Source organism: Leopardus geoffroyi, chromosome B2 (assembly GCF_018350155.1).
Source record: "Leopardus geoffroyi isolate Oge1 chromosome B2, O.geoffroyi_Oge1_pat1.0, whole genome shotgun sequence".
NCBI classification, from domain to species: domain Eukaryota; kingdom Metazoa; phylum Chordata; class Mammalia; order Carnivora; family Felidae; genus Leopardus; species Leopardus geoffroyi.
Genome location: NC_059332.1, coordinates 119,596,244 through 119,612,568, shown reverse-complemented (window position 1 = coordinate 119,612,568; position 16,325 = coordinate 119,596,244). Strand labels below are relative to the sequence as shown.

The window sequence follows — 16,325 nt, the reverse complement described above, 5'->3', positions numbered from 1 at the left end:
GAGAGCACAGTGAGAGTGATCTGGGCTTACCACCATGAAGATGTGGGAGAAGCTGGCCCCAAGTACCACGACTCCAATCGTGGCACCAAGAGTCTGCGGCTGTTGAATCCTGAGAAAACCAGCGTGTTGTCTACAGCCATACCATACTTTGACCTGGTAAATCAGGACGTAAGTTTTTTCAGGTTTTATGATTGGAGGGGTGGGTTTATGGAAAGCGTGTAAGAGTTTTTATTTACACTTTTGTGTTTAATAGTGTGTCAAGAGAATGTGACTTTGTGTCCCCCTCCCCTTTTTATTAAGACAGGTCCCCATCCCAAACAAAGGTACGACCTACTGGTGCCAAATGTTTAAAATTCCTGTGTTCCAGGAAAAGCATCATGTGATAAAGGTATGTGACTCACTCACAGGCTAAATTTAATTTGCACAAATGGAGGAGAAATTGTTGTTAAAATGAAAATTATTTAAAAAATAGAAATGATTTTTTTTTTTTTAATTTTTTTTTTCAACGTTTATTTATTTTTGGGACAGAGAGAGACAGAGAAAGAACGGGGGAGGGGCAGAGAGAGAGGGAGACACAGAATCCGAAACAGGCTCCAGGCTCTGAGCCATCAGCCCAGAGCCCGACGCGGGGCTCGAACTCCCGGACCGCGAGATCGTGACCTGGCTGAAGTCGGACGCTTAACCGACTGCGCCACCCAGGCGCCCCTAGAAATGATTTTCAATCGTATGAAAGTTATTTCAAGAGCAAAGTAACCGGCTTCTCTGACTCACACCCTGTCTTACGAGTTACTGAATTTAGAGGGAAATCTTGGATTGTAGCTAGGATTTTGGCTTTTGGCTCCTAATTTTACATTTTAAGGTAAAAGTTAAAGATGCATTTGAATAGTGCTACCTATTTCCTAGGCAACATTGTGTACAGTTGGAATTGCTGGACTTGCAATTTAAATAATGTATTTGCATATTGATAAACTATATACGGGAACATTACATTCCCCACCAAGATTGTTTGAGAATGGCTTGTTTCATTGTAAACATTGGATATTGTAAAAAAAAAACCTATTTTTACAGTGATTTTTTGAAAATAAGAAAATAGGAAAATTGGTGGATTCCTACAAAATTAAAAATCACAGAATTTGCCTGTGGCACCTAACTCCCTCCCACCTCCACCGGAAACAGCTTCCCAAAACTTTTGCATCTAGCTAGTGGAGAAACAGGTATTTTCAAAGAATTCCATGTCCTTGGTTCTGTGCTAGGTACTGCTTGGTAGTTACACAGAGGCTGAATGTATAATCCATACTCTCCAGGAAACTATAGTAAGAAGGTAGGAGAAGTGTCCTTGACACAGGAAAGAATAAGATCGAATTAAATCATGCATACAAATACTTTAAACGTTCAGAAGGCCAGACATCATCAGCTTTTTGTCAGTCCTCAGACTCTGTAACAAAGCAGTGTGGATGTGAGAAAGGAGAAAACGTGTGGATTCTAGAATCGAGAGGGAAATGCATGGGTTTGACTCGCAGGTCGTCTCTTTAGCTGACTGCGTGCTCTCAGGTAAGTTGCTCTGGGATAATGCCCTGGTTTCTTCGTCTGCAGAGGGTGGTCACCATAACACTTCCCCTCTTAACCTCAAAACCTCTTGGCAGAGTTGGAAACACTGAGTACATTCTGTAAAGTGACTTAGATTTGTTAGTTTCTAATATATTTGTCTAGTGGCACAGAGCTGCCTTTTGCTTACAGATATGATTCATCACTACTTACAGAGGCAAGAAGAGCAGGGGAAGGGAATGTTTTTTGAATTACTAAGTAGTCCTAAATACTTGTAGAATATTTTTGCAATCAGAAGATTTACCAACCATGAGACTTTGGATAAGCCATTTACCTCTGTGCAATGTTATTTGCTGTTTCTTGCATGTGCCTTAATACCGGTGCCTAAGGCCTTCCCTTATGCTAATGAAAAGCCTTTCTCAGAAAAGAGGATGTTATATTTATATATAGACTATGTGCCATATAATACTGTGTGTCATTCGCAGCAAATTTAGTGGGAACTCGGCTTAAGAGACAAATGTAAAACTACAGGTTCAGAAATAAAAGCACATGTTTCACAAAATGGGTCCTGGATTCATTTTTCAGCAAATGTTAACGGATAGGATATAAAGCCCGTAACTACTTACATTAATGCATCTTTTTTCTTATTATTAATGCTAATAATTAAGTCGAATGAAATAAAAGCATTTGCTCTTAAGGGAGGTCAGTATATGTTCTAACTCTGTACGTAGGACATTTACCTGGTATCCCATCTGAGAATTCTTAGCTAGCTTTCCCGGCATATGCTTTTAGAGTAATACTCAGATACGTGGGCATGTATTTGAATATTTGGAGTTCTGTAGGATGATGGAAATTCTTTACTCCTAGCAAGAGGGGGTTTGGGGTATAGGCTGCAAGTCAGAGAGGAGGCGGTGGTTATACAAAATTTGGTTGCTTCAGGGGCAGAGGGTTGGTGGCTGGCATTTAAAATTCTATTATTACTTAAGAATACCACTTACAGAATAGATTCCTGAGCTTGTTGTTAAATCCTAAAATATCCTAAAGGTCATCAAGTACTATGGAACATTTTGCAAAAAAAAATGAGCCTAAATAGACTGGCTGGCCCAGTCGGAGGAGCATGTGGTGACTCTTGATCTTGGGGTTGTGAGTTCGAGCCCCATGTTGGATGTAGAGATTACTTCAAAATGAAATCTTAAAAGAGAGAAGAGGAAGCTCTACTTGGAAAATAAATTCAAAATATCTATGTTGTAAAAAAATTCAGGTTGTATACGTTTTGAGACAGTTTTTATTTTTTTATTTTTTATTTTTTTTTTTCAACGTTTATTTATTTTTGGGACAGAGAGAGACAGAGCATGAACGGGGGAGGGGCAGAGAGAGAGGGAGACACAGAATCGGAAACAGGCTCCAGGCTCTGAGCCATCAGCCCAGAGCCTGACGCGGGGCTCGAACTCGGACCGCGAGATCGTGACCTGGCTGAATTCGGACACTTAACCGACTGCGCCACCCAGGCGCCCCTTGAGACAGTTTTTAAAAAACAGTTTTCTTTTGCAACTCATGCCAGTTTATAATAAAATGTCAATTCATTTCTAGGGTAGAATTCATAGATCTAAAACTTACCTTAAGAAATTACCTAATTCCCATTCTCTTTTCCTTAGCAGAGATGATTTCTAGTAATTTAAGACAAATATATCTTCTTTCCATAGAATCAAAGGCGCCTGTTTTGAAGAGCCATCAGCTAGGTGCCTATCTTTATTCTGTATTTTATGTCCCGCGAATCACTGTATCAAAAAGCCTCAGTCCTTCTCGGAGACAAAAACCAAAAAGTGCTTTCCCAGAAAAAAGAACATTGCTTTTATATTGTATTATATTATGTGTCGTTTGCAGCAAGTTTTAAGAACATTGATAATAGTAATATGGCGAGAAATCAATTTTGTTGTCTGGACTCTCATTTCAAACAAAGAAAAGTGTGTAATTGCAATTAAATGTTACTAGTGCTGCCCAACATACATCTTGTAGTTGTAATAACTATAAAACTAAGCAGATAAATGAAATATATCAGTGGCTGTATGTGAATATATTTAATGTGAATGAGTAAACTTAAACATATTAATTACACTTAATTTAAATTTTAATCATATAATGATAAAAATTATTTACTACCAAAAATATGAAATAATAAGGTAAATAATTTCTAAAATTATAAACTAATAAAGGCAAATAATTTCATCCACAGGAATAATGGGATTATGATAAAAATTATTGGGGTTTCAGTTCAGTTGGGTTTCACATTTATTGATTTGTATTTTGGTTTTTGTGAAAAATGTTTAAAATTGTGATTTCAAAATATTGGTATTGTCAGATGACAGCATGCCACACTAGAAGACAGAAATGGAGATTATGAAAAAGAAAGCTCTTGGTAATTTATATCGAAACCACACTCCTCATATGAGATCACCTCTGTGTCTCTCACTCTCGAGACCCACTCTCCAGCCCATATCTCCATATTTAAACGTGACCCTGTTTAAGCTTTGCCAAATACATAGCTTTACCCTAAATTTAAAATTTTTTAGAGAAAGTGATTATTTCCGCTCTCTGTAGTCCATAGTAACATCATTATCACCTGATGGTAACAATTGGATATACTCTGCCAGAAGCTGAGGTTATCAACTGGTGTAACACACCCGTGTGTGTGTGTGTGTGTGTGTGTGTGTGTATGTGTGTGTAGCTTTTATTGTCAGAGAATTCTCCTCACAGATAAACTAAACTCCCAACTCATCTGTTTAAGCATGATCTATCTTATTTGATTTAATAAATAATTGCTGACTGCCTATTATGTTAGGGTTAGGGTTAGACAAGAAAAACATCCAAGCTGACTCATCATCCCATCTCCATCTTGCCTTAAAGGCCCACCTTTCTAGTATGGAGACAGTGAGCCTCATGGTAGCATAGGTGGGTTCTGCACTCTGATGGGCCAGATTTGGATCCTTGCTTTCCATCATCAGGCATTTAACCATGGGTGAGTTATTTGTCACTCACATGTCAATTTTATCATTTAAATTTGCATGGTAACTTCCTTATGGAATTGTTTAGACTAAAAGTTAAATAGTAGTTAATAAAATTGTATTACCACTTAGCACAATATCTGACACAGAAAACTCTTAACAAACCCAACTATTATTATCAGGCCATTTATTTTCAATGTTGTTGTCTGGATGACTTTTCATTGAAAACTGCTGTTTAGTAAAGAGACCCAGAAAAGGAAAGAGCATCATGCTGAAAGGTTGACCATTGCTGAGTTTTAAGAGAGGATTACCTTTACTTGTTGTGTGACCTCAGACAAATTATTTACTTCCTTGTGCCTCAGTTTTCTCGCCTGGAAAATGGGCATAATAGTTGTCAACTAATAGGGTTGTTACAACTATTAAGTGAATCAAAGGAGTTTAATATATGTAATTAGAACAATGCCTGGCACATAGTTTTAAATAAAGTAACTAAATAAAATTATGTAGATCACTAGCAATAAACACAACTGCTCATCTATTGATCATCTTGTTAGGTTTCTGGGTTGCTGAGGGATCCCAAGCCTGCCAATCCCTTCTAGAGAGTCAGAATTCCAAATAAAACCTAGATTCTCACTCTTCATGTAGGGAGGCCACCGTGAAAACTTTCTCCTGTGTAGAAATGTGAAGTGGAGATAAACAAAACACTATCATTATTCTATTCTATTCTATTCTATTCTATTCTATTCTATTCTATTCATCAATAGAATGAGATACTGTGCTGTCACTTGCTACTGAACAGAACATCTTTCTTGACTTGATATTAGATGCTGCTGGTTTTTTTTCATTGGTGGCACTCATAAATCTGAATGATTTAATTTGGGGGAATGTTTCCTAGGACAAGAAAATCTAAGGATAACTGATATTGAATGACCATGAAATGTTCTTGAAGCCAGAGTACTGTATAGCCATGAAATAGTCATTCAAAACTTTGATTTTCCTATCCTAGACACGTAGTATGAACATTTGGGTTTATGCACCATGTTAAATCAACATTGCTGGTCAGTTTCCCTATTGTGTTTATTTCTTGTTCTCCTCCTCTTTTTCGTTCTTCCTCCTCCTCTCTCCTCCTCCTCCTTATTCCTCCTCGTCTCCTCCTCTTCTTTCTTCTTCTTAATATAAGAACACCATCACATGGGAAACTTTAGCATTAACATATTCTGAAATGTCAAGTGTGATAGAGGACTTCTATTTCTGAAAATGTGTAAGATTTCCAGGTTAAATTTAGTAAATTGTAAGAATTTTCACTGTCAAGCTACATGATTTGACTATTAGAATGATCTCCTCGGGGCGCCTGGGTGGCGCAGTCGGTTAAGCGTCCGACTTCAGCCAGGTCACGATCTCGCGGTCCGTGAGTTCGAGCCCCGCGTCGGGCTCTGGGCTGATGGCTCAGAGCCTGGAGCCTGTTTCCGATTCTGTGTCTCCCTCTCTCTCTGCCCCTCCCCCGTTCATGCTCTGTCTCTCTCTGTCCCAAAAATAAATACACGTTGAAAAAAAAAAATTAAAAAAAAAAAAAAAAAAGAATGATCTCCTCTTTGTCAGTATATCGTCTTCCATTTTCTCCCCTGAAATCATATTTCAAAATATATTTTCATTGATGTGATTTTTTTCTTCCCTGATAGAATTGGTTTCTCATCAGGATGCATTTCCACAGACTCTATGCTTTAGTTCTCATTTTTTTTCATGCCTTCACCTTCAGTTTTCCTCTGTTAGGTGGCAGACTAACAGGTGTTTGCTATTGACTATTAACCAAATAGTTGCATTTTCACTCATTTACATTACAATTTTTTGGAACGTTTTTGGCTTACCAATGTTCCCTTTTATTTATTTATTTATTTACTAATTCAACCATATTTCACAAAGGCAAATCTTGGATATTTAGCTAGATCTATTTAGTATGTTGAAAGAAATTAACTTTCAAAGTATGCTTTTTGTGAAAGTACTTTCCATTCATTTTAAATACATGGCAGCACCATATTTGGTTATTAAATTCTTAATACCAATGCATTACTTCTGGCACCTGTGGATTTTGTCACCCATTGACAAAATGGATAATTCTTTATCTTGTAGAAAAATTATGCTGTAAAATCATAAGAATCATCCTTTTCTTTGGGAATTTGTCATCTAGAGTTTGTAAATATTAACATAATTATATATATTATATGTAATATATATACATGTATCAGTGGATCTGAAAGTTTATATGTATCTTTTATCCAAGAGATGAAGAATACTTGACCATTTACTGTGGCTGAAATTATAACTTTGTACAGAAAAAAAAAAGTGAATAGAGCACTGCTCCTATCAATGATAAGTTGATTCAAATTAGCACATTTTTAAAGCTTGCTGATTTAGAATGTTCAGTGTTGCAAAGTTCTTTCTCGATCTTCTTGAGTTACATCTACTTCACAGAAACATTGGAGATTGTCTAACTACTTGGGTGTTCTTAATAGCCACTTGAGAGTACAAGGTAATTGAATTCACTTTGAAAGCATGCTTTTTCATGGAAGTGATTTATTGCTAACTCTGTCACTAATTAGCTTTCTGACCCTAGAGAAAGTACTTAACCTCACCCTGGTCCTCAGATTCCTTGTCTGTAAGATAAAGAAAGGGATTGGGCCCGATGATTCCAAATGGCTCTTTTTACTTCTAAATATCTATGACTTGCTAAAACTAAAAGTGAAATATATTCTGGGGTTTGGATGCCCTGTGGTCTGAATTCCTGATACGCTTGCTTCTTACTATCCCTAGGCGTACCTGGGTAAAAATGCTTAGGACGCCACGATTTCCCTTGAGGTTTAAAAGCCCCTTTCTTTAATCCCTTGGACCTGGGCTCTTCTAGCATGTATTTTGAAGCCTAGATTTCCATCTGTAAAGGGGATAATAATAGTACTTGTCTCAAATGGTAACTGCCATCATCAAATGAAATAATATCCATAGAGTTCTTATATGTTTGGCATATATTAGGTAGCTCATAAATACCGGCTATATTTCCAATTTACATTGGATTTCAGATACCTCTAAATCTTGGAAAATAATCTAAATGAAGTAAATCTAAGTAAACAAATAAATAAGTAAATAAATAAGTAAATAAGTAAGGAAAGAAGGAAAAAAAAGGAAGAAAGAAACAAACAAAGAAAGAAAGAAAGGGAAGAAAGAAGGAAAGAAAGAAAGAGAAAGAAAGAGGACAAGGAAGAAAGAAAAAAAGGGAAGGGAAGAAAAAGTAAAGAAAGGAAAGGAAGAAAGGAAGAGAAATAAATCTAAATCTAAATCCAAATCCAAATCCAAATCTAAATCTAAATCTAAATCTAAATCTAAATCTAAATCTAAATCTAAATCCAAATCTAAATCTAAATCCAAATCTAAATCGGAATCTTGGACAGAATGTAAAATTTAAATAAGGATAGGACCTAAGAGTGCCAAGGCAAGCAAGGCTGACCGGTTGATACAGCGCGTAGTATGGGCTCTGGAGATAGGTAGGGATTGTATTCCAACTCTGCTTTTCATTAGCTTGATGACCTTGGGCAAACTCAACTCTCAGAGTTTATAGCTTTACTCGTAAAGCAGGAAAAATGATTTCCAGTGAAGATGTAATGAGTACCAGTGAAAACACCTGTTGCGTAAAGGGGTCATAATTTTTCGTTTTTTTCTCTTGATGGGGATTATAGAGACAGACGACTCAAACTTCATCCAGTATTTTCTCATACTTATCAGGGCTGCACTGAAACCACAGTAGGAAGTCAGTTTTTATTTTATTTTGAAGAAAAGATTCCCTGGGAATTAGATTTCATAGCTAGCTCTCATTATTCTAACCCAAATGAAATTTAACCTAATTTCCTCCTGTTCTTGTCTGAGTAAGGATAAAAGCCAGCTGGTGACTATCCTCTGGGAAATATTCTTTCACATTCTTAGGTCACCCATTAGCCTTCCTTAAGTTGGTCTTAAATAATACCATTTTCAACAGACAGAAAGAGATATTTATTTTTCTTTATTGCTCTTTTATTGCCCAACTCTAATCTCAGTCTAGGATCTTTTTAAAGTAGTCTAAAACATTGAATGACAAAATTGAAAAGCATTAGCACATTTATTGATAATTATTGGCCATAAAAGTTGGTAAATCCTTTATGAGCAGCATTTTTATCAAAAGCACTAACTTCATACTAAGATATTTATGTTGGATTCTAGGTGTTGATGGCAAAGTAGGTTTCAGAAGAAGTATGGGAATATTTACTTAAATGCAGGGAGATATGCAGGTAATATGTTTATCTGTTTCTTACTACTTTAAATAGCTTCTCTTGTTAGATTTTCACAGCCTCCCACAAGGCAAATTGAATTACCACCACTTTCCAGATGAACACAGTGAGGCATAGCTTGCATAAGTAACTTGCTTAACCCTATACACAAATTCTGTGACACAGAGCGAAGACTGAGCACAGATCTTCCTAGCAAAAGTAGTGGACCTTTCTCCATGCAATTCTACTAGCCCAAGCCTTCTAGCTGGTATATGTTGCAGTGACAAATAATTTGGGTGAAAGATGTCGGATAGCTTATATCCGGCCACAGGGCCTTTGAGTCACTTTCTCAGAGCCAAGGCTGCTTTTGAATCCTTACAGGATTGGTGCATAGGCCGAGGGCTATGTGAATAATCCCATCAGAACCCGCCAGAGACACCAGTTCAAAGATCCTGGGAATTGATTTAGACCTACTTGGGCAGCATTTTGAGCACACAGAACTCTGCTCTTTTCACACGTGGGGTTTGGAAATGCTCCTTAACAGGAAATGCCACATATAAAATGTCATTTGTGATTTAGGAAGTTATTTAAATAAGACGAGTTAAAATGATTAGGTGAAAGATTATGCACATGCTATAAAAAGACGCACAGTGTTAAATCTCACAGATGATGTTAGGGAGATAGGAACTGGAAATAATTTCACCGAAAAGAGTGGCCTGCTAATCTTATGGGACACATCTTGTAGCATAAGGATCATTGAGAAGAAGACCATAGCCTCCTGTTTGAGCAGTTACAGTCCGTTTTGGAGTTAAGTGAAAATAATGGTAATGACCTATTTTATCCCCTTTCACTATAACTGTCTATAAAAAGGGACTTGTGGAAAGAAATATTAACATTTTATTTATTTTTTAAAGTTTATTTTTATTTTGAGGGGGAGAGAGAGAGAGAGCAGTGGAAGGGCAGAGAGCAAGGGAGAGAGAGAGAATCCCAAGTAGGCTCCACACTGTCAGTCTGGGGTTCAGTCTCACGAACCATGAGATCATAACCTGAGCCAAAATCGAGTCAGATGCTCAACCAACTAAGCCCCCCAGGTGCCCCGAAGTACTAACATTTTAATTTGGAAGTTCAATTTATGGCAAAATACCCAGAGAAAAGTACCCTAAAAACAAGAAGAGCTCCATTGTTGGAGAAAGAGCCAGAAGTACTGGCATCTCAGTGTGGCCTATGAACCAGCTGAGAGCACGGTTTCCATCCTACACTAGCCCTCGCTCAGCCGAAAGCTAATGTGGCCACACCACAGCCCTTCCAGAGATTCATTCAGATTAATAACAGTTCAAAGACTGTAAATCTGTGTAACTGACAGGTTGTTCTAAGTAGTCTTGTTAGCTCTTCAATTCTATGACTTTAGTCAAATATTGGAATTAAGAAAACCAGAAATTTATACAACAAATCTATAAATTTGATATATGTATAAAATTTATAAGATAAACTGTGATAAAAGGTTGTCCTAAAAAGTCGTGAAAGAAATGATAATTTGTGTGTGTGTTCCCACAGGATATAATATGCCAATTTTATTTTGGTGTCTGTTTTCAATGTAAAAAATTATATACTTATCAAAACAGGATGACGTCCATTATTTCCTTTTTGATTGCAACAATGACTTTTTTTATGGTTTTTATGAAGGGGACTTCTAGTAATTAGCAGAAAAAGGTTATGTATGTTGTAGGATCTCACTTTAAATAAATGAGATATCTACTATTCGAGTTTATAAAACTCATAAATCAAAGGTTAGTTTTATACAATCCTAATCAAGTTATAAAGGACTGCATAGATGTGTTCTTTAATATCAAGCTTCTCTTGGAGCATTTAAAATGAATGTTTTATTTTTTCTTTATTTTTTTAAATGTTTATTTATTTTTGAGAGAGAGAAAGACAGAGTGTGAGCAGGAGAGGGGCGGAGAGGCCCAATGCAGGGCTCGAACTCTTGGAGCACGAGACCATGACCTGAGCCAAAGTTGGGCACTTAACCGACTGAGCCACCCAGGCGCTCCCAAATGAATGTATTTCTATATCAAAAATTTAGATTAGGGGCGCCTGGGTGACTTAGTCGGTTGAGTGTCTGACTTCAGCTCGGGTCATGGTCTCACAGCCTGTGGGTTCAAACCCTGTCTGGCTCTGTGCTGACAGCTCAGAGCCTGGAGCCTGATTTGGATTCTGTGTCCCCCTCCCTCTCTCTCTCTCTCTCTCTCTCTCTCTCTCTCTCAAAAACAAACATTAGGGGCGCCTGGGTGGCGCAGTCGGTTAAGCGTCCGACTTCAGCCAGGTCACGATCTCGCGGTCCGTGAGTTCGAGCCCCGCGTCAGGCTCTGGGCTGATGGCTCAGAGCCTGGAGCCTGTTTCCGATTCTGTGTCTCCCTCTCTCTCTGCCCCTCCCCCGTTCATGCTCTGTCTCTCTCTGTCCCAAAAATAAATAAACGTTGAAAAAAAAAATTAAAAAAAAAAAACATTAAAATTTTTTTTAAAAATTTAAAAATTTAGATTATACAAAAAGCTTAATAATGTATCTGTTTTATAAAGAAAAATTTACTCTCACGTATCAAAAACATTATGGTTGAATCTTGCTTCCTTGAATCACTGTACTTTTCTTGATTCATAACCTGGGATGAATCGTCTTGATAGAATCTTTAGGGATGGAGCCCCTTATGTTGGTGGTGGTGGTTGCTGTCCTTTGGAAAGGTCCCCAAGTGATCTTGATACAAGCTCCTTGAGCGAGAATCATTGTTTTACGTTTATTAAAACTTCCCAGCAGATTGGGAAAGACTGTTTTTAGGTTATATTTTCTAGCACCTAGTAAAAGGTTTTTCATGTTAAGTAGCATCAATACTCATTTTTAGAGTAATATGTTGTTTTATTCAACAAATACTGTAAAAACTGAACTCACACCGAGCATCTCCTATCAAAATACACTGCTAGCTGTCTGCATATGAAAAAAATTTAAGGAGTTTATGAGATAAGTCATTCCTTGATGCATTGCATATTTCTTCATGGAAGCAGAGAGGCAAAAACACCAGCTGTTTCCTGGAACCACAGCTGACTTTCATTATAAAATTTCAACATGAACTAATTCAGATATAAGGGATACTTTCTTCTATGAAGGGAGAAGATTTATGACCTAGTGAAATATATACATTGAAGTAAACTCTATACATTAATGTTTATAATGTAATGGCTTCATTTTAGAAACTGTATACTGAAGGCGACCTTGCTGACTCTAAATGCATTCCATTACCAATAAAGAGCGATCTGTTTATCGCTGAAATCTCACAGAATTGGTCTATGTGGGACTTTAAATATTAAGTAAGGGCAAGACCATGTAAATAACTGTTAATGATTATGTAAATGCTGCCTAGTGCCTCTCAGGCTTTGGCTTGGCATGAGGAAGTGCTGAGAATATAGGAGAAGCCTTCTGTGGTATGTTTCAGAAATCAGTGTATTTAATATATTATGTATCATAATCAGCTGGAGACATCCCTTTGCACTACCCTCCCACTTGCAAAGAAGAATCAGAGTGTCTAATGAGTGCCTGCTTTGGACAGCACTCAGTACTGTCTTTTTTTTTTTTTTTTTTTAAAGAAACATTTACCAGATGATATGTTGCCTCAGCTAAGTCTTTTTTTTTTGTAATGTTTATTTATTTATTTTGAGAGCGAGCGAGCGGAAGAGGGACAGTGAGAGAGGGAGAGAGAGAGCCCAAGAAGGCTGTGCGCTGTCAGCCCAGAGCTGGGTGCTGGGCTCGATCCCATGGATCGTGAGATCATGACCTGAGCCGAAAACAAGAGTTGGAGGCTTAACTGACTGAACCACACAGGTGCCCCCGTCTGTGTCTTTTGTCAGATAGAAGGCAATATAAGACATAGTCTTTCACCCCAAGGACCTCCCAGTTTAGATGGGGAGAAGACATGCATATCTGAGTAACCGAGAAACCCGAACGGTGGAAAGTGAACGTTGCTGTCAAAGTACATAGTATAGGCAAAAGAAAGGAGTGAAGGTCTGAGCACCATCTCAAGCCATATGGAGAAAACAATTTGGGGAAAGTACAACTAAATGGATCTTAGGGAGGTAGGGATGTGTGGTGAGGATGCCTAGGACACAAACTCTGTTCCCATGCTTAAGCACGTGGTAAAACTGAGAGCATTGTCCATTTTGTGGATCACTAATCATCAGAAAAAAAACTAGAAAGTAGGTAGTATTAATATCCTCGTTTTACAGAGGAAGACACTGAAGCCCAGAGAAGTTAAGTAACTTGCGCATTGTTGGTAAGTTTCCTGTTTGTATACTTCTCCCCGAAGAAGACAGTATATATTTTTAAATAAATGTGTATGAGCACTTTTGCTAGTTTAGCCTCAAAACATGACTTTTAGGTTTGCGGAGAGCAGCATTCATTGGCTCAAAAGTAAGACTCTTGCTTCAACGTTAGAATTCCCAAGTATTACACATTTGTCTGTGCGGAAGCTCCATCTGGTCCCACATGTGGTAGAGAACACAGGATGCTGAAACCAACATCTGCCTGTGCTACAGCCAGCTCACAGCTGCTGCCTAACATTGAAATCCATCCTCGAGTCGTGTCAGATTAGAATGCAGAATCTCTCCAGTTACTTGTTGTCGGGGTAACTGCATTTTCTGATCAGAGAATGCCTGAATCGTACCAAAGCCCCTAGTGTGAAACACTGAAAGGAACTGCAGACCATGGCCTTTAGTACCTAAATGGGGTCACTGATTTTTATCTTGAATGATACCATTGTGTGCCTTTATCCCCAGACATGAACTTACCAGTTTCACTTAATGTGAAAACTCTGGCAAGTTGCGTCATAGTCTCCGAAATAGAAATCAAGGCTACCTCCTAATTGCACAATGTGCTGTAACCATTTAGTTCTTGAAAGAAAAGCTGCAGGCTCTTCCTGGGAAGAGAGTGATGGCCTTTCAGTTCCTGTGGAAATGAAGAGGACTTCCCTAGAGCTGCAGTCACTGTAGTGATTGACTGTTGAGTTTGTTGGACCTCTGTTCCCATTGTCAATGTCAGTTACGTGTTGTTAATAACTTAAATGTATGTAATGTATGTGAGCTTCTTTGTGGAAGAAGTTTATATCATTTAGTTTTTCATTTTTTTGGACTATGAGCCTAATGAAGATCTCAAGAGATAATTTACTTATGGTCCAAGATTTAAAAAAAAAAAAAACGTTGCTTTAAAACCACCCTGAAAGACATTTTATGGACTAATTTTTTTCTTCTTCAGCTTGAATTAATAATCATATGAAATTCATATGTGAGATGACATGCTCAGGGAATGGCCTTTCACAATCCTGAAAAGAGACCACAACCATTAAATTTTATAACCCTTATCATTTGAAGACATTTTTTTTTTCATTTGCAGAAAATGAAGTCTAGTGAATAAAACTGCTTTTCTCTTCCAGTTAACTAATTGAAACTAGGCTTCAAATTTAGATGATGATATTTATAATTATTAACATTTTCCACTTTCTAAACTCATCTTTATGAATAAAATTGGGTATGTCCTTCACAATAGCTGGTTTTAACTTCATGACTTCAAGGCAAAATTGGTCCTTTTGGATGGAAACTGAACATCGTTGTTTCACATTATGACAATCAGGACCATGTTATTGAACATGCCCCTTTGCTTTTTTCTTACATTTTATCTTGGTAAGACTATATACACATATGCAGAATGGAAATAACAATTCCTGTCTTCTCAAGATTACTCTGAAAGTGCTTTAAAAACATTGAATTTTAGAAAACAAATATTTGTTGATTACTCATTATGTAATAGACACTGCTTTATTTACTCCTTATGCCATTTTGCAGGTGAGGAAACTGAGGCTCAGGAAAAATCGTGTTTTACTTAACGTCATAGTGTACTTAGTATTACAAAACATCATTCACGTAGTCTAGCAGTGGGAACTTGTACAATTCATTTAATTTATATGAGCCTAAGTTTGGAGGTGCCTGTTTGCCTGGTCACCTAGAGCTGTTTTCAAATCCTGGCTCATTTACCACTCATGTGAACTTGGGTAATTTCAACAGAACTCGGAATTTTAGTTTCTTCACTGGCAAAATGGAGATCCTGCCTATTTAGAAGATGGCTGGGAAGATTATCTGAAGATGTTTTTATAAAGCATCTGAAGCATGGTAGATGTGAAATACTGTCATTCTGCAGTCACTTTCTTTTTACTCTGACATTCTAAACCTGTTTACTTTTGGCAACATTTTATTTCATGGTTGCAGAAGTGAAGTCTAGGGGAAAAACTCTGCTTGTCTCCTCTAGTTAATTAATTGAAACTAGAATTCAAATTTAGGTCATAAATTCCAAATTGCTATTACTTGTCTATTTTTTTTTCAACATATGAAATAGAAAACAATTTCAAGATAAAAAAAATATAGCCAGATATATATCCCTTTCTGTTCTGTCATTTTAATAATCTATAATGAAATAACTTTTACAGCTTTTTCAAACTTTAAAAATTACTTAGATATAATTATCCAGTAATTTAGAGCAGTCGTGAAACTCATTTTGATTTCATTGACTTTTTTGAGACATTATAAAGGGAAAGCATTGAAATAGATTTGTTTATATCCAACTGGGTTTCGTATGGTATGTTAGGTTTTTTTATATCTTGGATTTCACTATTTTACTATCTTTGCTTTTTATTTCTATATTCACTTTTAAGATATAAAGCTTAGTTCTTTTAAGAGTGAGCCTACCAGATACATTTTATTTGTTATGTAAGGCAAGGTCTTATTGCAAGAGGTTGTAAGATTTACAACTGAATTAAATTTGCAAGGTTAGCGAGCTCAGTTCTTTTTTTAATGATAAACAGGAAATGTCAGTACTGAGTAATATTTTCCACTCATATAGCAAATAAAATTTTCCAACAGATTGTTGGTTCAGTCACATTATTTCAAAGCATATTTATTCCAAGTTGCTAAAAGATATTTTATGGAATAACTTATGTGTTCCTCGGCTTGAATTAATAATCATATGAAATTCATATGTGATATGAGGTGCTCCTCTAATAATCCTGAAAAGAGATCACAACTGTTAAATTTTTATCCCTCATTGTTTGAAAGGTTAAGGAGTTTATACTGTGCACTAATTTCTTTTTTTTTTTTTAATGTTTATTTTTGACAGAGAAAGATAAGGCATGAACGGGGGAGGGGTAGAGAGAGAGGGAGACACAGAATCCAAAGCAGGCTCCAGGCTCTGAGCTGTCAGCACAGACCCCAATGCAGGACTCAAACCCATGAACCATGAGATCATGACCTGAGCCGAAATCGGACGCTCAACCGACTGAGCCACCCAGGCGCCCCAAGACCATACACTATTTCTTAAGGGAATGCTTAGGCTTTTCTCTCTTGTTTTTTTGTTTTGTTTTGTTTTTTGAGTTTATTTATTTTGAGAGAGAGAAAGCACACA

At 37.1% G+C, this 16,325-nt stretch overlaps 1 protein-coding gene across 1 annotated transcript in view; it reads left to right on the top strand.

Annotated features, from left to right (window-relative positions):
* The window catches only part of MOXD1 (monooxygenase DBH like 1), a 93,365-nt gene that overhangs the window by 25,114 nt on the left and 51,926 nt on the right, over positions 1 to 16,325 (top strand). The window contains exons 3-4 of the mRNA XM_045499639.1: positions 1 to 168; positions 305 to 388. Coding sequence (XP_045355595.1) covers positions 1 to 168; positions 305 to 388 — 252 coding nt within the window. The remainder of the gene's footprint in view (positions 169 to 304; positions 389 to 16,325) is intronic.